Source organism: Sarcophilus harrisii, chromosome 6 (genome assembly GCF_902635505.1).
Source record: "Sarcophilus harrisii chromosome 6, mSarHar1.11, whole genome shotgun sequence".
Classification (NCBI taxonomy): domain Eukaryota; kingdom Metazoa; phylum Chordata; class Mammalia; order Dasyuromorphia; family Dasyuridae; genus Sarcophilus; species Sarcophilus harrisii.
The window spans coordinates 220,346,716-220,368,559 of NC_045431.1; the positions used below are offsets into that span (position 1 = coordinate 220,346,716).

The following is a 21,844-nucleotide window of genomic DNA, read 5'->3' on the forward strand; positions in this document are numbered from 1 at the left end:
GGAGGGAGGGAGAAGGAGAGAGAGTGTTAGGATAATGTCAATTCTTAATGAACTGAATTAGTCTTTGACAGCCAGTCACCCTCTATGTGTGGATAATGAACAACAGGACCTTGGTAAATGTCTCAAATGTAACAGTGCAACTCGTATCTGTTCGTAATAAAGCTTGCCCCGGGCTTATTCATCAGAGTGCACAATTCAATTCAATTTAATTTAACAAGCTTATTAAGTCTACCATATGCCAGGCTATTAATGCAGAAAGGGCCGATCAGAACTGGGAAATAGAAGCTGAAAATCTTCACCCCGTTGCTAAATATTCCTAGAGCATCCCGTGTGATGATGCTCTTTCTTGATTCCTTCAATGCTGGGATCTCCCTGTGAAACTACCCGGTGCAGGGGGCAATAATAGCATTTACCTCCGCGGGTTGTTGTGAGGAGCAAATGATGTAATTTTTGTAAAGCGCTTAGCGCAGTGTCTGCATACAGTAGGCACTACATAAATGCTTGTTATTGCTGTCGTTCAGTCATGTCTGATTCTTCATGAGCTTATGTGGAGTTTTCCTGGCCAAGATACTGCAGTGGTTTTCTAGTTCCTTCTCCAGTGGATTAAGACAGAGGTTAATAATTTGTCGGAGTTCACACATTCTGGGTAATGAAGTCCTTGGTAATCAGATGGGCATTGACCCAGAGAGCCTGAATCACTGTATACAATCTGGAAACCAGCTATTCCCTGCAGCAAGGAGCACTGATAGGATTATCTGGTCTTTTTTTTAAATTTTAGAATCTTTTTTTTTTTTTTTTTTTTTGAGGCAATTGGGGTGAAGCGACTTGCCCAGGGTCACATAGCCAGGAAGTGTTAAGTAGATTATGTGGTCTTAAGTAGGCCTTTTGTTCCTTCTATTTTTCAAAACCATCATTACCCACAGTTTGCTGTGTCCAATCAGAAAGCCAAGTTATGATGTCAGCCCCTGAGTTTATATTTCCCCTATAAAAAGACCTACTCTTACTGCAGATTCCCCCTTAAAACTTTTAATCTACCCTGTCATGGTCCTCCAGGAACTTCCTGAAGTCTTCTCCTTGTTATGACTTATTATTTTTGTCCTTTTTTTCTCAAAAAGGACAACGACATTGTGGGTGATACCGTAGCATGCAAGTGTACTGGATTTTAGGGCATTAAAAACGTCTTTAAGAATTTAGCCCAATTTTATTTTCTTTCTCATTTTTTCCAGTTTGATTTGATTTTTCTTGTGCAGCAAGATAATTGTGTAAATTGCATATATTGGATTTAGCATATATTTCTACCATGTCTAACATATATTGGATTACTTGCCATCTAGGGGAGGGGGTGGGGAAAGGGGAGGGAAAACTGGAACCCAAGGTTTTGAAAATAAAAAGCTTTAATTAAAAAAAAAAAAGAATTTAGTCCACTAGGGATGCTCTTCTGTTCTATGATTACATATGTGGGTTCATTTCTCAGGACCAGAGCAAGACTGAGAAATCAGGTAGAAGGAACAGAGAAGCATAATATATCTTATAATCTTTTCTTTCTTTCTTTCTTTTTCTTTTTTTTTTTTTTTTTTTTTTTTTGCATTTGGGTTCTACCAGGGGTTTGCATATTATTGAGAAAGTCTTCCGTGGGACATGTGACCATTTCTCTGTTCCCTGAAATCTTGAACCAGACGAGTATATTGTTGTAATTCTTTTGTTCCTTTAACATTTCATTTGAATTAAATATGTTTATTGTTAAAAAAAATTTAGCCCACCAATCAATGGTGTAATCCTCCTTCTAAACTCCTTTTCTAGGAATTTAGCCCACCTTATGGAGTCAAGGATTCATTAGGGACTAATCATGCCTTAATGGCATCTTCCTCCTTAATGGGGTCTTCTCCCTGCTTAATTGTGAATCCTGTCAGCGACTGAGCTTCCATCCTCTTGTTAATTGCTTAAAAAAAACTCCATATGGACTTAGCTGCTGTTAGCAGCATAATAAAATCTTTGCCTCTTGATTTGGAGAATTAGGCTCACAAATTCTTTGGGACAGCTCTTGTCACTGGCTTGAGACCCCGATATGCTTTTGGAGTCCAAAATCCCCTCTCCCCAGCATTTGGTGCTGAAACCCCATCATGAGGCTGAATTTAAAATTAAAAAAAATTTAAATTCAAAATTTAAAATGTAAAATTAGGCCTGACCACAGGCCTACTACTCTATCCACTGAACCTACCAGCTGCCTTCAAATATAAATGCTATTATTATTGGCTGTCACTCAATTTCTATGTGTATATGTATTCGTAAGCTCCTGGAAGCCATTCCATTTTTGTCTTTGTGCTTGAAGCCCCTGCACAATCCCTGCAGTAGGAGGTACTTAATACATGCTTGGGGACAGGTGGCCCTCTGCTTTGCCTCCATTTCTATCTACTTTGCATCGTACTTTGGTGTCTGCATGTTGGATCTCCCTGAGGAGAATGGAACCTTCTTGAGGGTGCTTTTATTTTTGCATCCCTAGTAACTAACAAGGCTTTTCACGTTCCAAGGGCCTAATAAATATTTGCTGAATTGAAAGAAAGCATTTCTAGGTCAGGAATGACCTTAAGGACTGACCTTAGGCTGTGGGATGGCTGGAAGCACTTGTTTTGGGGCCCTATCACATATCTGGGAAATAAGGCCCAAGACTACATTATTGGGTTGGACAGATGAATAAAGTGCTGAACTTTGAGTCTAAAAGACCTGAGTTTAAATTCTACCCAATCACTTACTAGCAATGTGATCTTGGACAAGTCACTTTAACTTCTGCCTCAGTTTCCTCATGTGTAAAATGGGGATAACAATCTACTTTTCACGTGGATGGTGAGGATTAAGTGAAATAATAAATATTAAATGCTTTGTAAACCTTAAAAATGCTACTTAAATACTGTTATTATTATCATAATTCCGGCAGATGCATGGAGATGAGAAGCCATCCCTTTTTCCTTTGAGATTTTTCATGCTCTGGGTCAAAGTTCTGACCCTCTTTATGTCCTTCCTGGCCCAATGCTCATTTATTTACATTTTTTATCTTTCCCAGAACCAAGTCCCTAATCTTGTTACTTCCCAGCTGTCTACACTCCATGCTGCCCCAGTGTTTCCCTCCTTCTTACTTGAATTTGCATTCTCCTTGTCACTCAGTTCCTACATTTAGTATAATAAAGGGCTTAATAAATGCTCATCTTTTCTGTCTCTCTTTTCTCTGTCTCTTTCTCTCACCCATGTATCCATCATCCGTATTTATCTATTGATCTATCATAGAACTAGCTAATCTCCCCCACTAGTTGCCACCTGTTGGAGGACCAAGACTTCCTCCCACCTTGCTTCCCACAGCCCAGCAGCTCACTCAGAAAATGTAACCCATGAATGAACAGATGGTTGAAGGGAAGGAAGAAGGGAAAGCGCAATAATGAGAAAGCCCAGGACAGTAGAAAGAGTTAAAGGGAATAAGACCATCCAAAGGAACTGGGCACCAGAACCCAGCTGACCAATCACTGGCTACTTCAGTTTGAGCAAAATACATTACCTCTCTGAACTTCGGTCTCTTCATCTGTAAAATAAGGAGCTTGGACTAGGTGGTCTCTAAGGTCCCTTCCAGTTCTAACATTCTGCGAGTCTGTGGGGACATGCAAACATTGACCTTGATATGTAGCATCTAGATATGTATATAGCCGGTACTTCCAGAGTATTTCAGAGAGGGAACACCTGACGAGTTAGCAGCCCATACCTAAAGGAAGGTGGGCAGGTGCTGATAGGGCCATTTTACAGGTGAGAAAACTGAGACCTAGGTAAGCTTCATTCTTTTGGCCCAATATCTTAGGGCTTTGGTTCTGACTATTCACAATTTTTTCCCCTGAGGCAATTGGGGTTAAGTGACTTGCCCAGGGTCACACAGCCAGGAAGTGTTAAGTGTCTGAGGTCAGATTTGAACTCAGATCCTCCGAACTTCAGGGCTGATGCTCTATCTACTGCACCAACAAGCTTCTCCCATTCACAAATTTTAAATCCAGGGCTTTCAACACCAGGGTAGGGCTAGCTGCCCAGTCTATGCAGAGAAGAGTCTGACTCTAGGGCTCTGTTAACTCCTTAACTTTTCTAAGGGCTCAGGTAAGAGCTCCCCTCTTCAAGAAGTCTCTCCTTTGTTGACTCAGTTGTAAACCTTCATCTCCATCAATCTGTATTTATACTTCTATGTCAGTACATTCTACTATCCCTTCCCCCACTAGAATTCAAGTTTTCCCAGGGCAGGGATTGTGGTGTTTTAATATTTATTTCTTTAATGCCTAAAAAAAGTGTGATGTTTAAAAAATCTTTTTTTGGTCTGGACCTGTGATTTCATCAGTGTGTAGGGAGCTTCCCTGCAAGGAAAATCCTTCTTATGATGCAGATCAACAAATCCCTGCATCTTATAGTCTCAGGATGATTCTGCAGGCACAAATTCAATGACTTGGCCAGGGTCACATAGCCAATCTATGTCTGAGGTACCACTTGAGACCCAAGAGACTCTGAGCTCATTCAGGGCAGGAGCTCTTTTTGCTCTTTTTTTGTGGGGTGGGGGAAGAAGTAGATCCCTAGCACTCAGCACAGTGCCTGACACACAGTGAGCATTTAATAAAGAAATGTGTCTTGAATTGATTGGTTTCTACGAGGCTATGCTTCCTTTTACTTGGCATACAAAAAGTACCTAATAAATGCTGGACTGACCAATTGGTATTTATTCAGCACCTCCTGTTGTACCAAGCACCATCTTGTTGATTGACTGAAGCAGATTTGCATATGGAAGACTGTTACAGTGGGAAGCCAGGACTAGCCTGCCTTTCAGGCCCCCCTTCCTCCTGCCTTCTTAGAAGGCTCTCACCTCAGCCTTGGCTGCAGAAAGGAGCTTGTCTCCTGTTCTGGGCTTATGGTGCGAACAGTCCTGGGAGGACATAGAGTCACTGCCAAAGGGAAACTGGTGTATAGGGGAGGCGTTTCTTTTGGAAGTCATTTGGGAGACACAATTCTAGGGTTTTGGTGTTTCTGTGTTAAATCAGTGGGTACTGAAACCTCTTTTAACCAAATTTAATGGCACTTAAAACCATTCTATTAATGGAATTCATTTATGGGACAAAGAGGCAAATCATAAGAAATGCTTAAATTAGCTACTGCTGCTACTTCTTCTTGTTCCTCTTATTCTTCTTCTTGTTTCTCTTCTTTTCTTCTTCTTCTTGTTCCTCTTCTTCCTCCTCCTCTTCCTCTTCTTCTTCCTTTTCTCCCTCTTGTTCCTCTTTCTCTTTTTCTTGTTCCTCTTTCTCTTTTTCTTCTTCTTCTTGTTCCTCTTCTTCTTTTTCTCCTTCTTCTTCTTGTTCCTCTTCTTCCTCTTCATCATCTTCTTGTTCCTCTTCTCCTTTTCTTCTCCTCCTCCTCCTCCTTTTCTTTCTTTCTTTCTTCTTCTTGTTGTTCTTGTTCTTCTTCTTCTTCTTGTTCTTCTTGTTCTTCTTGTTCTTGTTCTTGTTCTTGTTCTTCTTGTTGTTTTTCTTCTTGTTCCTGTTCTTCTTCCTTCTGTTCTCCCTCTTCTTTTTCCTTCTTTTCCTCCTTAACACGGAGTCAGAGACTTGGTTTCAAGTTTCACATCTCACACTTAATGGCTCTGTGACCCTGAGCCAATCACTTGATTTCTAGAGAACCTATAGTCTTAGAGAATTATCGGTTGCATTGGTTGGAGATACTTCCTTGAGTTACAGATGTGTTGCTGATCTTAGCTACACTGGGAGTTCCCATACAAAGGAATTTCTTATGCTGGTGGAATCATAAAATTGGCCCAAAAGGGAGAAGTTACTAGTATTACTCCTACTTCTGTTACTTCTATTCCTTTTATCCCATCCTTATTTGATACTGTACCATGACATGGAAGTCTTGAAAGCTACTGTAGCAGAGCCTAATCTCCAGCAGGTCTTGCCAAGTTGGAAAGATTTTGAGTCTACCTGTCCCTTGATCCAGCTAAACTAAAAGAGGGAAGCTGATCACTAGAGGACTGACCATAAGAGGACTGACTTTTTTTTTGGAGGGGGCAGCACAGTGATTCCTCCTTCCCTTCCTCCTTCCTTCCCTCCTTCCTTCCTTCCTTCCTTCCTTCCTTCCTTCCTTCCTTCCTTCCTTCCTTCCTTCCTTCCTTCCTTCCTTCCTTCCTTCCTTCCTGTTATCCCAAACTTTTAGACTTGGAGGACCCGTCTAGTTTAACACTTTCCTGGATACCCAGCATGCCCTCTATAATGACTATCACAAAGGGTCCTCCATTGATTTAACCGACAATCTTTAGAAAGATTCTCTCCCTCTCTTTTTTCCTTTCTTCCTCTCTCTTCAGTTCCCAAAACAATCAATTCTATTCAGGGGTGAGTTCTAATTCCTATATAAGATCTAGAATGTGGGTTCTAAAGTCCTGAATGACCTTTGGGTATTATGATATATTAAATTAAGCAGACTTCATTTATTAAGGCAAGGAAGTAAACTTGGGCATTTTTTAGATTTTCAGTAAGCAGGGTGGAAAAACCAAAAGGGGATTTCTGTTTAAGCCTCAGCCAGAGAATGAACCTTTTCTTCCCCCTCTTTCCCCACCCCACTTCATGCCCGCATATATATTACAACCCACTTAACCTCGATCTAGGCAATTTAGAACATGTTTACTTACAGTCTTTGATTGAGGCCTTTGTTTCATCAGCATCATTAAAAAAGGAATAGCCTAGGGAACAAAAAACAAACAACACAAAACCACAAATAATAACAAACAATTCAGACTTGATTTGGCAAGGATTCTGGGGCCCAAAGGGACTAGGGGGAGAAGGAATCGAGAAAAGACTAAGCCATTGATGGGACACTTTTATATAAGCTACAGGAAGTGACTTGGTCCTAATAGGTCCATTTTTAACACATCCTAAATATGTGACAATAAGTCAATGATCCGGGATTTTGGGGTGGAAATTCCTTTCACCAAAGCAAGTGGCAGTGTCTCTATAACTTGGTAGATGAGTCTTGGTAGAGAGTTTCCTCAAGCTCAGAGAAATTAAAAGATTTGTTCATGGCCATCCAGTCAGTAAGAGTAGGTTTCCTAGTTCCAGGTCCAGTGCACTATTCATTATGCTGTACTAGACAGGTGACAATGGACTCATTTTCAAAGGCTGCTGAAAAAGGCTCCCTAACCAACAGTCCAAGTGCAGCCTCAGTACAAAATATCAATGCTTAGTAATATTGGTTCAATTATTTTGGACCGAATAGATTGGCCCCGGAATCTGGAGACTAGATCCAGATCAATCATTAAATAATCATGGATCACTTCTGTTCTCAGTTTACCCAGTTATAAGCCACTATACCCAGTAGAAGATGAGTAAACCCCAAATACCAGAGGTAATAAGGTGTTATGAAAAACATACACTGGATTGGGAAGCAGAAAAGTTAAGTTAATTCTCTAGCTCTTCTGCTTAATTATATGTGAAATCTGAGAGCTAGTCTCTTCCCCTTTTGTGGTCTCAGTTTCCCAATCTGTAAAATGAGGCACTTGGGATCATCTTTTAATTTCTTTTTAAGCTCTAAATTCTATGACCCAGGAAAATGTAAGCTTACAAAATGGCAGCATACAAAACAACATGATTGTTCCAGATGTTACATAATTAGATTTCATTATCTGAAGGCTAATCATATATCCCATCTAGATTGAATTGTAAATCATTTGCTTTTGTGCAATTCTGAGTATCAAAGTAATAAGAAACATGGGATAGACAGGAACATTTTCGAGCTATCTCTATCAAACAAATCGTCAATGGAAAATCATTTATAGGGTGTCCCCCAAAGTCTTAAAGTCTCCAAAGACTTTTCAAATATTCTGGTTCGGGAGTAGAAAAAAAAATGGAATTGGAATTAAAAGTCCTGAGTTCTGATCCCACCCCTAACATTTTGTACTGATATGATCTCATTTAACTAGTCTCACTTTTGCCACCTGCAAAAATGAAGAGGTTGAACTAGAACAAATTGAGGTGTCAAATTGAGGGCCGTGAAACTCTTGTGGTAAGATTAAGGCAGATTAAATTGTAACTAGGAAATGTTTAACAAAATAAATAAAAATCAATACGATATAGATAATGTCAATTTGTGGTTTTCCAAGTCAATATGTGGTCTGTAGGAACCTACTTTCAAACTGGGTTAGGCTACTGGCTGGAACACTCCCAAGATTCCTTCTATCTCATGATTCCAGAAAGATCTGGATTCCTTTTGTGAGCAGGAAAAACCGCACACGGCCTACATGGATCTCAGTTTCTTCATCTGTTGAAGGTGATTAATAAAACTATTCTATCAGCTTAGATTCAAAGGACTCCTCCTGCGGGAAATTCCCCAGGCATTTTGTGACTGTAGAGATTCAGTGACTTTGTCCAAGATTCTGTCAGGATTTCCCGACTCTTAACGCAGTTCTCTGTTTGTAATACTGAACTACTGCTATATTTGTACTTGAACTCACTAGCTCCCATAAATGCTGGGAAAATGTGAGGAAATGAGAGATCAGATGCAAAGTGCTCTGAAAAGCAGAAAGTGATAGGCAGCTAGAGGACAAAAAGAAGGTATTTTGAAATTGTGATTGTTCACTGAATCAATACTTTTCATTTGAACAAATTTTTACAATATTTCTGATATCCATCCAGTAGAATATAAGCAATTTGAATGCAAGGGCTATTTTTCATCTTACTTTTGTAACCTCGGCACCAAGTTCTCGGCTTTGCACATAGTAGGTGCTTAATGAGGATGGTAGAATGGAATGGAATATATGTAACTTTGACAAAAAAGGATTCTTTTATGAAGCTATGGAGAGGCAGCTAGTTGGCTAGTGGATGGGGTGCTGGGCACGGAATCAGGAAGACATGAGTTTGAATTCTATGTGACTCTGGGCTAATCTTTCTGTACCTCAGTTTCCATACCTGTAAAATTAGGATAATATCTCCTTGCTCCCAAGGTTGTTGAGAGGATTAAATAAGATAATATATGTGAAATACTTTGCAAACTTTAAAACTCTTTATAAATCCTCTTATTTTAAAAATTAATTTGTTATCTATCTTTTCATATGTATACATATATTCATTTCTTTCTTCCTTCCTCTCTTTTTTTCTTTCTTTTTTTGTTTCTTCCTCTCTCTCCCCTCTTTCTTTCTTCCTCTCTCTTCTGTTTCTTTGTTTCTCCATCTCTTCTTTCTTTCCTTTTTTCTCTTTCTTTCTGTTTCTTTTTTCTCTTTTTCTTCCTTCTTCCTTCTTTCCTTCTTTCCTTCTCTTCCTCTCTCTCTCTCTCTCTCTCTCTCTCTCTCTCTTCTGAGTCTTAGGACTCAGAATCTAGGGTTTATTTTCCTATTATTTAAAAATACTGGGTAGAGGATTTTCTCAGACTTCCAGGAGACATCAGCCACATTCTTTTCTTTCTGATGTTGGGGAGGGGAAATCTGTCACTTGACACATTTCTCATCAATTTGGACTTGGAGATTTGGGGTCTGAGTCCTAACTCATTGTCAGTAACTAGCTGTGTGATCTTGAAAAGTAATTTCCTTCTCTATTTTTGTTTCCCCAGCTTTAAAATGAAGCTTTTTTTTAGTAAAGTGAGAAAGTCAGGCACTTTATGATCATAAATATCCCTTCTAGCTCAAACTCTATTTCTTTTCCCTCTCCAAAGATCTGCCTCCCCTGGGATATGGCTACGAGGTGATGAATTGTAGTGGTTGTAGTAACCAATTTCATCCCCCTAGACCAGTCACTTACGCAGATCGATATCCTCTGTAGGATGGAGCTACCTGGTGAGAAAAGGTCTTTAGGCCTTTGGTGGCCTAATGGTTTTTGCCAATGAGATATTTCACATTTTCTTCCATTTTTTTCATTCTTTTTAAATTGTTTGATTGATTCTTGCTGTCTCACAAAGTCATTTGCTTCCATTTGCCCTAGCTTATATATATATATATATATAGTTGTATATATATTATATGTAGTTATATATTTTACATATAAAGTTACATATGTATATGTATTACATATAAAGTTATATATTTTACATATAAAGCTATATATATTATATATAAAGTTATATATATGCACACCTTCAGACCACAGGCAGGAAGATGACATCCTTTGGGGGATGAATCAAGGAACTTTTGAATTTAGAGTTATGAGGGCCCAGAGAGATTCTCCAGACCCTTCTAGAAATAAGATCCTAGGATCCAGTCCAAGTAAGAAGAATACCTACAATATCATGCTCAGTTTCAGATGTTCCACTTTAAGAAGGTCACTGGCAAATTGGACAGTGTCTGGTGGAAGGCAATCAGGATAATGGTCCTATCGCCTAGAAAAAGGAGAAGACTTTCTCTGTTTGGACTCAGAGGACAGAAGTAAGATTACAAAGGGGCAAGTTTAGGTTTGATGGCAGAAAAATAATTCCCTAACAATCTGAGCTCTTTAGTAGCAACCCTATAAAGGGTTAGATTCCCTCTCACTGGAAGCTTTCAAGCAAAGGTTGGGTGGTTATTTGTCCACAACACCAGAGAGGGAATATTTTTTCAGCTACTCACATGGCTGCTAAGGTCCCAAACAGTGGGCTGCTTTCAAATCCATCTTCATTATGAATCCTACTGTAACTGACTTTCTTTCCCTCCTCTCCTCCCCTCATATTGTATTTTTATTTATTTTGTTAAACATTTCCCAGTTGGTTCGGGCTACATTCTGAGAATTTGATGCCTCCACTTAAACTGTAAATAAATAGTGGCAGGACTGCAAATTCCATTCAATCAACTTGGTATAAAGTAAGCAATCAGAGACTTATGGAAGGCAAGTCAGAAACCATCTGTCTAGCCTCCCACCCAGGAGAGAAATCCTTTTGGCAGCATTCTTGATAGACGGCCATAATGTATACACTTAATTATATCGGGAAGGGCCATATGACCTCTCTTAACCTCAGTGAACTTATCTGTAAAAAGGGGTCATCATTTTCACTCTACTTGCCATGTAGGGAAGGACTCTAGAAATAATCAAATATATATAAATGTGAATTATTATGCAGAAGAAAGATTCTGGTTTGGGTATCGGGGGTCCAGGTTTGACTACTTGTGCGACCTCGGGAAAGGTAACTCCGTCTTTCTATGACTCATTTGTTCATCTATAAAAATGAGGGGGATTGGGCTAGATGACCTCCTCCATCTTCCTATGATCATCATTATCTCCAATGACTGGGAGCCCGGAAGATTCAAATTCAATTGAATGTGATGATCATTGGGCAAATCACTTAATGTTGAAATAATGTTGAAAAAATGATTTCCTTGTGTATAAAATGGAGAATTAGACTTAATGATGTCCTTTCCAGCTCCAAATCTATGACCGGCTAAGCACTTAGTGCAGCGCCTGGCGCACAATAAGTAGATGCTTTATTTTTTTATGTTTATTGATTGATGGAACTAAAAACGTTCATTCCCCAAAAGGTTGACGATGGTCTAGTAGTTGACTACTTAGTCATGCTCTTGGCGCCACCTTCTGGCCATTTGGCATTTGAACACATTGAAAAGGAACTACAATGGAACCTGAAATCCTTGGGCATCAGAACAGGGTCCTGGTTTATTGAATGTTCGGGTTAACAGAGAGAGAGAAACCCATTTTTTCCGGGCTTTGTTGCTGTGGACTTTTATCAGGTATCTACTGTTGAGAGCCGAATCTTTCCTTGATAACTGTTGATCTCAAAAAGCCTCTGGTTATTATTCTAACCTAGAATTCTCCTTGTCTAGTCCTGTTGCTAAAGATGAAGAAAATGAGATGTTGGGAAATCCTCTGTGAGCATTATTTTTATGCTAAATGGGAAAATTATGCTTATTTTGTCATTATTTACCGATTTCACCTAGAAATGGAGGATAGCTAAAAGATTTCTGTGATTTGAGTTTTTTCTGTACCAGAGTCCCGATGGACTAGAATTGCAGGAGACTATTAAATTCATTCCCCTGCTTCCAGATAGAAATGGGAAGCACTCAAAATTCAGGATGATGCAATAATAATAAAAATAATAAACTGGCATTTATGTAATTCTTTAAGGCATGTAAAACACTTTACAGATATCTCACTTCTTGCAGCAACCCTGGAAAATCTGTATTATTATTAATCCCTATTTTCCCAGAACTGAGCCACAATGAGGTTAAGTGACTTGTCCAAAGTCATACCAATTTTGAGCTTGTCTTCCTGATTCTAGGTTCAGCTTCCGTCCAACTGCCCTTAGAGTTACTTGGCTTAGGAAAACTAGGGTTAGGGTTGATTTAAAGTCAAAATGCCCCAAATTGAAATTGCTATATAACCTCTCTCAGGTTCGGTTTCCTCATCTGTAAAATGGGGATAATAACAGCAGCTCCCTGCCAGGATTGTGACAATGAGTTAGATGGTCCAAATTGAAATCATGTCTCAGATCCTTACTAGTTATGTAACCTTGCTCAGGCTCAGTTTCTTCATCTGTAAAATGGGGATAATAATAGCACCTCCCTCCCAGAATTGTGGTAATAAGTTAATATTTATAAAGTGCTTTGCAAACCTTAAAGTGTAATCTAAGTGCTTATTATTATTATTAATCGTAAAACCGTGGATCTTCATTATTGTCCTTTGTAACTGAAGCCATCCAAAGTGACACCATGATATCAAGGTCAATGTACAGTGTGTCTGTGTCTGATTAAACTAATATGAGCTTGGAAGGCTCTACCATAAGATGGGCACAAAGAGTCTATATGATATTTTAACATGTGTAACATATATTGGATTGCTTGACATCTAGGGGAGAGGGTCGGGGAACGAGGGGAAAATTTGGAATACAAGGCTACGCCTTGTTGAAAAATTATCTATGCATATTTTGAAAATATAAAGCTTTCAAAAATTAAAATAAGAATAAAAAGAGTCTACATGAACATTTGGAAAGGAATATTATTATTAGCCAAATGATCTTGGTCCTCAAGGAGGTAGAAGGGTCTCAAAGACCACTTAGCCCCGTCCTTTCATTTAACAAATAGGGAAGCTGAGGTCGAGACACCCCAGTTACTTGGCAAGGCCACACAGCTAGTCACCCCGAAACACTGACCTTGCGTGCGAATGTTCTGGAGAATGAAATACAGGTATTCCCCACAGATCCCGGCGGCATCCACAAACTCCTCCTGGCTCATGCTGCACAGCTGAAGCCCACTTATGTTGAAGTGGCAGAAAGAAATGGAATTGGCGTCCAACTTGTACTGGTCACAGCAGAACTGGAGCCACTCCCAGACATGGCGCTTCGTCCAGTACTCCGGGGGCACGGATGTCCAGTAGGAGTCGCAGGCTGGCAGGCAGAAAAGGGAAAGGGGATTGCTGAGAGATCCAGCGGACAGCTCTTCCTGAAGCTTGTCTCATAACAAGATTAACTAAGAATCCCACCTTCCTCTTACTTGTCTCCTCAGATCCCTGGCCATAATAAGTTTCTCAGTTGTACTGCTAGGGCCAAAATAGCTTTTAAAGAAGGGAGAAAACAAGAGAAGATTGGATAAATCAAAATCCAAATGGAGATCTTGATCACGTCAATCTAAGGATTGATAAACTATAAACAATTCTTTTTGTTTCTTTCACGCCTCGAAATATTTTTTTTCCCTTTATAAAATGTGCCCATTAGGGATAAGCATCAAGAAAAAGTCCCTCAAACCAATTGTTTAAGGATAAATTCAGTTAAGTCAGATAAAAGGAGGGCCTAACAAAGGCTCTTTCCTGCTGGGTGGAGAGAGATCACCTGGAGGAAGGAAGCATGTGTTATCTGGTATCTTCCTATTTTAATTATTATTATGGTGCTAGGCTACTGCTTTAAGATTCCTTCTCTAGATTTTGGTACCTTTGGTTAATACACAGATTGCCCAACCCTAGTTATGACTCTGGTCCTCAGGATGGAAGTGAAAGTAGGAGAATCACTTTGTGGGCAATGGAATCTTGCCATGGGCTCAGAATCCTGAGGCCCGTCTCCAGTATAAAGTACTTTAGGGAGAAAAAAATAAAAGGAAGAAGAAGAGGAGAAAAAAAGGTACTTTGTTTGCCTTTAGATGTTCTCAGGGTCTATTCTGGGAGATTACTTAATATTGGCAAGTCGTTCTTGAGCTTCTCTTGCCAATTTATGCCTTCCTTTACCACAGAGTCTTCTCTGGTGTGCTGGATTTTTCCTGGATCCCCTTCGAGACCCTATCTCACCATAGCAGAAGTCTCTTGGAAAGGAGAAGGGGAACATTGTGGGCAAGGGGGGGTAGACGGGTCGAGAGGGGACCTTCTCCCACTTGACCCAATTCTTCTTTTATTTGGAATCCGATGCACTGACAGACGCCCAGTGGATTCTGGGATAGGGAGGCTGGCAGCTGTCAGAGTTTGATCAAAGGCAGAAGCCAAGTTGCCAACACACCCATAATGGCCCAGGGGAGGAGGAAGCCAGGAAAATCAGCAAGGATGGGAGGCCCGATGCACGCAGGGGAGCAGGAGCAAGAAGGGATAAAATGCTTAGCAAAGAGCTTCAGGAAAAGTCCAATAAAACTGCTTAGAGTCTCTCCTTGTTAATCACCAAAGTATTTCTGCTGTGTCTATTCCTAGGGAGCAGCTAGTTGGAGAAACAGATGGAACACTGTACTTGGGATCCAGAAGTTAACTTTATGAGTTCAGATCCAGCCTCAGATACTTAATAGCTGTGTGACTTTGGGTAAATCACTTAATTACCTCAGTACCTCATCTGTAAAGTGGAGAAGGAAATGACCAACCACTTCAGTATTTTTGCCAAGAAAATATGGATCATGGAGGTTGAACATGACTGAATAACAACAGCAACAACAGCAAATCATTAATGTCTCACATCTCAGAATAGTAGAAGGAGAAAGGATCCCTGGGATATCTAGTACAAGAAGTCCTTCATGATAACCCCGAGATGCTTATCTAGTCTTTACAAGAAGACCTTCAATGAGGGGAACTCACTACCAGCCATACAGCCCATCCTATTCTTTTGTTGTTATTTAGATGTGTCTGACTCTTTGTGACCCCATTTGGGATTTTCTTGGCAGAGACACTGGAGGGGTTTGCCATTCTCTTCTCCAGCTCATTTTACAGATAAGGAAACTGAGGCAAATATGTTTAAATGTCCTGCCCAAGATCACATAGTAAGTGTATGCAGCCAGATTTGAACTTGAGAGTCTTCCCGATTTCAGACCTGGTACTCTGGGCACTGGCTACCATCTTGCTGGCCCTTTGGACAATTCTCAACATTAGGAGCTTTTTCCTGATGTTAAGTCTAAACATGTGCAACCCTTTGCTTTTTCTGCCCAAAGCTCCCGGCATCAAATGAAAAAAGGAGTGACTGAATGAAAAAAAAAAAAGCCATCGATTAAGCTCTAATTATTGTTTGTCCTTCATTCCTGAAGAAGACCGTGACACAGAGAGGGGATGCCATGAGTTGCAAGTGAATTGGATTTCAGTGAGGGAGGGCTGGACAAGGTCACCCAACTTGCCTTCTCCTCCAGAGCCATCGGGTCCAGTGGCCAGATCCAAATCAGGATGACTGGAGAGGGCTCTGGACACAGTGGGAGACCTTGGAAGTTCTAAGCCCAAGTCTTCACCAGGTCTCCCTGGCCACCTATTCTTATCTAGCCTTAATTAAACTCCTACTTTGTCTAGAGCACACAGATAAAACATTAAGATAAAGAAGGCTCTCTCTAATGAGGGAGGTAACACTTATGGAAGGTTTTAGCTACAAGGCAGATGGAGAGGTCCCATGGTCCTAGGGGCAGAGCAGATAGGCAGGTCTCCACTGCTATTTTCATTGATTATGATTAAGGATAATGATTCATATGATTAAATCATATCTCTTTCTGTTGTTGCCAAGGACTTTGGGGGGAAGAACTTTCTTTTCAGGATCTTTGTAGCTTTGGTTGCAGGACCTGTAAAGATAATCATGGTCAGGTCTTTACAAGTATTGTTTTCTTGGGTGATGGCTGCAGTGCTTGGATTGGAATCAGAACCAAAGATATTGGAGGCATTTCTACTCGCAGGATTCTGGTTTCAGGCATCCTGAGTTATTCCCCTGGGAAGCCGGTGATCAGGGTGATACGGTGGTTTGACTTGATAGGACACTTGCTATCTGTCTCAGTGATGTCCAGAGGTGGCAGCTGGTGGGATGATCAGTCTTTTCTCCATAGTGATCACTTGCCTAAATTATGCTTTCAGGGATTGGGCTAGAATCAGAACGGTTGGTCATGTGGGCAGGTAGTGGGATACTGTTACTTCCAGAACCCTGGACTATATTCATTAGGTATTGAGGGTGAAAGAATGATTGAAATGATTGGACCCACCTGGCCCATACCACCTCCTGCCTCTTCCTCCCCCTTCCATATGACGGATGTTCCAGAATTTAAACCTAATCATTATGTGGCTGTCCCTCCTCCTTTAGGACAAAGAGCCCTAGCCCCTTTGAGTAATTCAGGTACGACATGAATTCAATGTTTTCCAGCACTTTGAATGGTGGATCCTCTTCCGGATCCTTCATTTATTAATATCTTTCTCAAACTCTCGTTCCCAGAACTGAGCACAACAGCCCAGGTATGGACTACGCAGGGAACTTGTATGGTCCTTCAAATTATAATTGATGATCTCCATGAGTTGCTCTGTTCTGTTCCCAGAATTCATCACTTTCACTAACTCTCTGGGTGGTTCAGTAGAAAGAAATCTGGAGTCAGGAAGCCCTAAGTTTAAATTTGACCTTACTAACAATGTGACCCTGAGCAAGTCAGTTCATTCTGCTTGCCTCAGTTTTCTCATCTGTAAAATGAGCTGGAGAAGGAAATGGCCAACTGCTCTATTACCTTTGCCAAGAAAATCCTAAATGGGATATGAAGACTCGGGACTGAACAACAACAATATACATTTATCTTTGCATATCTTATATCTCTCTATATTTTGTATTTACAACTTGTCTTCTCCATTAGAATGTGAGAGTAGGGACTATGGGTATTTTTTAAAATTTAGTTTTCTTGGAATCTCTCTTTTGACACATAGTGAGTACTTATTTACTAATTGTGGTTCATATGGCAAACATAAGCCTTAATTAAATCAATAATGTCATGGCTCCTGGAAAGGTGCTTTAATCAACCTCCTTTTGATTCTACTTAGCTTCCCTGAAAATATTCAGAATCAAAATACCCTTTTCAGAAGACCGCTTAGAGTGTAAGCTACTTGAGGACTGAGGGCAGTCCTATAGTTTTGTAGTCATAGAAATAAATTAAGTGACTTGCCCAAAGTCATACAGATAGTATCAGAGATAGATTTGAACCCAAGCCCTTTGACGTCAAAGAAACATATTGAGTAGAAAAGCCCTTAGAATATAGAATGTCAGAAATTGGTTTTATTTATTCATTTTTTGGTATACCTAATGCTGAAGCACAATGCTTGGAGTGTCTGATAAATGCTTTTTTATCCTTTCATTCTGACACCCACGTGGAGAGAACGCGGAGGAACTATTATAACTTGATTTCTTCTTAAAAACACAATGAAGCATGGTTGAGAAAATCAGTGAAGGTACCAATGGAGGGTCAACAGAGAAGTCCTGTTTGCTCACCAGGCTCCTTAGTGTTTGTTCTCCTTGAAGGGTCCCTCTTGAGACAACAGCACCCCAAAATCAAGGATTTGCTGTTTCTCCTCTTTGTTTCTACCTGAAGGCATCCTAAGGAGCCTCTATCTTTCCTGCTTTCCTGGCAAAGCATATTTATTAACCTTGAAGATTTTTCAGTAGTTGGTCCTGAAGCTCGGCCCTGTCTATGCTAAGATGTTGCTGGCAATTGGAGAGCCACGGTGGTTTCTTCTTTTTCATGGAACTATTCCCTTTGAGTCTCCCTCCCTCCCTCCCTTTGGCCTGTTTGCTTTGGCTTTTTAAGAGAATCAGATTATTTCTGGAAGCCAGGAGGGCTTTAGTGATTCAGAGAAATGCCTGGGTGGGGAGCGGGCACTGACACTGACTGGGAAGGTGTTGCTGGCACAGGGGAGCCTTCTTCCACAGTTCAAGCCTTTGAACCCTTCCCCACAGAGCCTGCCTTGTATATAATCTCACTGGGCTTGGAAGGAGTCAGAAAGCCAAATCATGACATGGTTTTAGGAGCAGGAGGAAAAAAACCAAACAAATCCTTACAACAGATGCCAGTAACAGTCACTCAAAAGAAAAAAAAAAATCCAACAAAAACCAATTCAGTTAATCAGAAGGGAAAATTATAATGCAATTAAGAGCCTTTTATTCAGAGATTCTTAATCTGGGGTTTGTGAACTTTTAAAATAACTATTTTAATATGATTAGATTTTATTTCATGCATTTAAAAACATTTTTCTGAGAAGGCTTCACTATATTGCCTAAAATGCCATGACACAAACATGATTAAGAACTCCTAGATTTCTGCTTATGTTGGGGAAGGCAATCATTGACTCTCCCCAAATGGGGGAAACTGAGATAGAACAGCTCTACAAACTAGCAAAAATTAGGAACCTGGAAAATAATAATAACAATTCCATTTTAAGGATTGTAAATTACTTTGCATAATTATCTCCTTTCATCCTCACAGCAATTCTAAGATAGAGGTGCCATCATTATCCCCATTTTACAGATGAGGAAACTAAGACAGGTTAAGGGTCCCACAGGCAGTAAGTGTCTGAAGCAGGATTTGAACTTGGGGCTTCCCTAAGTTGCCCCTAAGATACCCTAGAATCATGATGTAAGATGTGAATTTGGTCTTAGAGGCCATCTGGGGCAGTCCTCTAGTTTTGTAGTTGTAGAAATAAATTAAGTGACTTGCCCAAAGTCATACAGATAGTAAGTATCAGAGGTAGATTTGAACCCGAGTCCTTTGATATCAAAGAAACATATTGAGTAGAAGAGCCCCTAGAATATAGAATGTCAGAAGTGAAAAAGGTCTTGATTCACACACACACACACACACACATACATTCACACACACACGTATTATATGTGTGATCTAGACTAAGTCAATTTGCTTCTGAAGAATCTATAAAATAATTAAGTTAAATCACTTCTGCAATTACTTTTAACTCTTGATTTAACTCAATGCTCCTAGGCTGAAGAACATAGAATATGAGTTGAGAGGAACCTTAGAACCTAGAACATTAGAGATAGGAGTGTATTTAGGGAATTTTTCAATCTATTCTACATGTGAGCAAAAGGAGGTTCCTATGGGGACAGTGACTTGGCCAAAATCAAAAAGTTAGCAACTAAATGAGAGATTCTAGTTCATTCCAGCCCCATTCCAGGATTCTCCAGTAGAGAATCCTTTGAAAATTTACAAGTTGAAGAGAAATCAAAGGAAGCCCTTTTGCTCTCTTGCCTTTTCTTGGCAAAATATATTCCTAGGGATGGCTGAAGTCTTTATTGATCACCTGATGAGCTCTTTAATGAGACTTCTCGTGGGCCATGTCGGGCTAGTAGGGTCATGTACTAGCTTCTTTTGAAGGAGTAGAGTTCATGTCTGTCTGTGTAGCTGCTCCCTTTTCTTTCTGATCTCCTCTCTTTCCAATACTACTGAATCCCTATGTAATCTCTGGGGCCATTTTGATCTGTGAACTTGGGCAAAGACACTGGAGTGCTTTGCCATTACCTTCTCCGGCTCTTTTTACAGTTGAGTAAACCGAGGTAAGAAGAGTTAAATAATTTACTCTGGTTGAACTCCAAATCTGGCTCTCTTAGCTCTGTGTATGCATATATGTATATATATGTGGATGTTGGTGAAAGAAATGAAAGATCACTCTAGTATCTTTGCCAAGAAAACCCCAAATGGGATCACAAAGAGTTGGATAGAATTAAAAACAGAGCAAAAATAGGTATATGTGTATTGTGTGCACATATGTATGAATGTGTGTTATGTGTCGTATATATACATGTATGTCTATAAAATATATATTTGTGTGTCTATGCATATGTAAATGGATAGATATATATGTAGATGGATAGAAAGATAATATATATAATTTGTGTATTTGGACTGACCAGTAAAAGATCATGTGGTTTTTTGGTAAAGGGAATAAGCATTTATACAACAGCAACTATGTGCCAGGTACCATGCTAAGCGCTTTATAAATATTATCTCATTTGGTTGTCCAGGAAAGGCGTGAGACTCGGAAAGGCGTGAGCCTCAGGGTCCCTTTTGGGACCTGCTTCCCTCGGATCCCCAGACAGCTGCTTGCCATATAAATGGGAAATGGATCAGGAACTCAGAGGGAGTGATGTGATCTCCTTGGAGTCACAAAATTTATCTAACTGCATAACTGGGGATACTTGTTGAAATGCAATCCCGATAAAAGTGATTTTTTTCCCCCAATAAGAGTGGAAATATGACTTCTCTTTTCTTCAGGTAGTTGTAAACAGTCCTGAGTGGGGAAGCCACATGACTGGTGTTTGGGGTGTTGTTGTAAGATTTTGTCCAAATCAGGATTCAGAAAAGGGGACCCTCCCCACAAGGTACTCAACTTTGGGGAGAGAAATACCTAGAACAAAGTAATTCGAAGAAGTATACATCAGGAGGCAGATGTCTGGGTCAGGGGAAGACCTAGGTTGGACACCTTTGTACCTGTAATTAAAATGATTTATTAGCATAAGAAGTTGGGAAAGAATTCTGCCTGGGGCAGTGCTTAAGGTAAGAGGATAATGCAGTGTATGGTCCAATGAATTAAAGCTTTGTAAGTGAAAGGAATAGTTTTATGAGGAGGAAAAAAAAACGCAACCAAATGATAAATTGCTTCCAGGTTTCCTCACAGAACTGGTCTGACCCCATCCACAAGACCGTTCTCCCCTTTCCTTCCAAGTTTGTGGAATGATTTAGCTTAAGTGGAAAAAAGACCCTGGAGAAATGGAAGAAACACAAATGGAAAGAAGGGAGAGGTTGGCAGGCTCTTTGGAAAAGGATTTGGCCCCAACAGTGCATAAGGAAAGTGTCTGATGAAGACCGAGAAGCCATTTTCCCCGGACGGTCCTGCAGTCTCACACAGCCCAGTGTGCTTCAGATCTGACCAGATGCAGGATGTCCAGGAACTCCTGGCCAAATCACGCCAAGGGGGAGAGAGTTCATGGCTGCAAGTCCCAGGGACCACGCCCGACTTTTGCCATGATCCGTCATGGCTTCCAAAGCCTTTTATCATCTCTCTTCTTCGCCTTCCAAGGCGATACACGTGCCTTGGATGGTAACCTGTGTGCTAACCAGTCAGAGACTAAGATGGCGGACCGAATACAAAACAAGAAATGAACCTCTGCCCCTTGGTTTCCCAGGCTTAGTCAAATGGGCAAAAGTTTAGGAATATGGAGGTAGGGCTTAGGGGCTCACCAAGGGGCTTTGTGGTTACTTTGCTTTCAAGACTGGGGATAGGAAAAATGTGACATGGAGTGGATGTTTATATATGTCCCAACATCCAATCAGATCTCTCTGTTTTGTAATGATTGTTGAATGGTGGCAGAAAGCAGAGGTGGAGAGGAGTTTTCCTATTAATGAAATTAGAGTAGTTTTTTAAACAAAAACAAATAGTTTCATGATTTTAGATAATATATGATACAGGTTCTGGAGAGAAAGGATTGTTCTTGACTTTTTATTCCTAGCACCCAATATAGAACTTTGTATATAGCTGGTACTTAATAAGTGCATGTGAATTTTAGGTTACTTTGATCACAGGATTAGAATTAGAGCTGGCAAGGAAGAGATTTTGAAACCATCAAATCGATCTACTTCATTTTACATAGAAAGAAACTGAGATACAGTGGACTTCACTAGCCCTGAAGTCAGGAG

The 21,844-nt window shown here is 40.2% G+C and overlaps 1 protein-coding gene across 2 annotated transcripts in view; it reads right to left on the minus strand.

Moving 5' to 3' along the window:
• ELF5 (E74 like ETS transcription factor 5) overlaps positions 1–21,844 on the minus strand; it is a 52,283-nt gene that overhangs the window by 8,678 nt on the left and 21,761 nt on the right. For both annotated transcript variants that reach the window (XM_012552567.2, XM_003773680.3), the window contains exons 3-4: positions 13,111–13,344; positions 6,686–6,736 (exon numbers count right to left, since the gene is read on the minus strand). In XM_012552567.2, the coding sequence (XP_012408021.1) occupies positions 6,686–6,736; positions 13,111–13,344 (285 nt within the window). The remainder of the gene's footprint in view (positions 1–6,685; positions 6,737–13,110; positions 13,345–21,844) is intronic.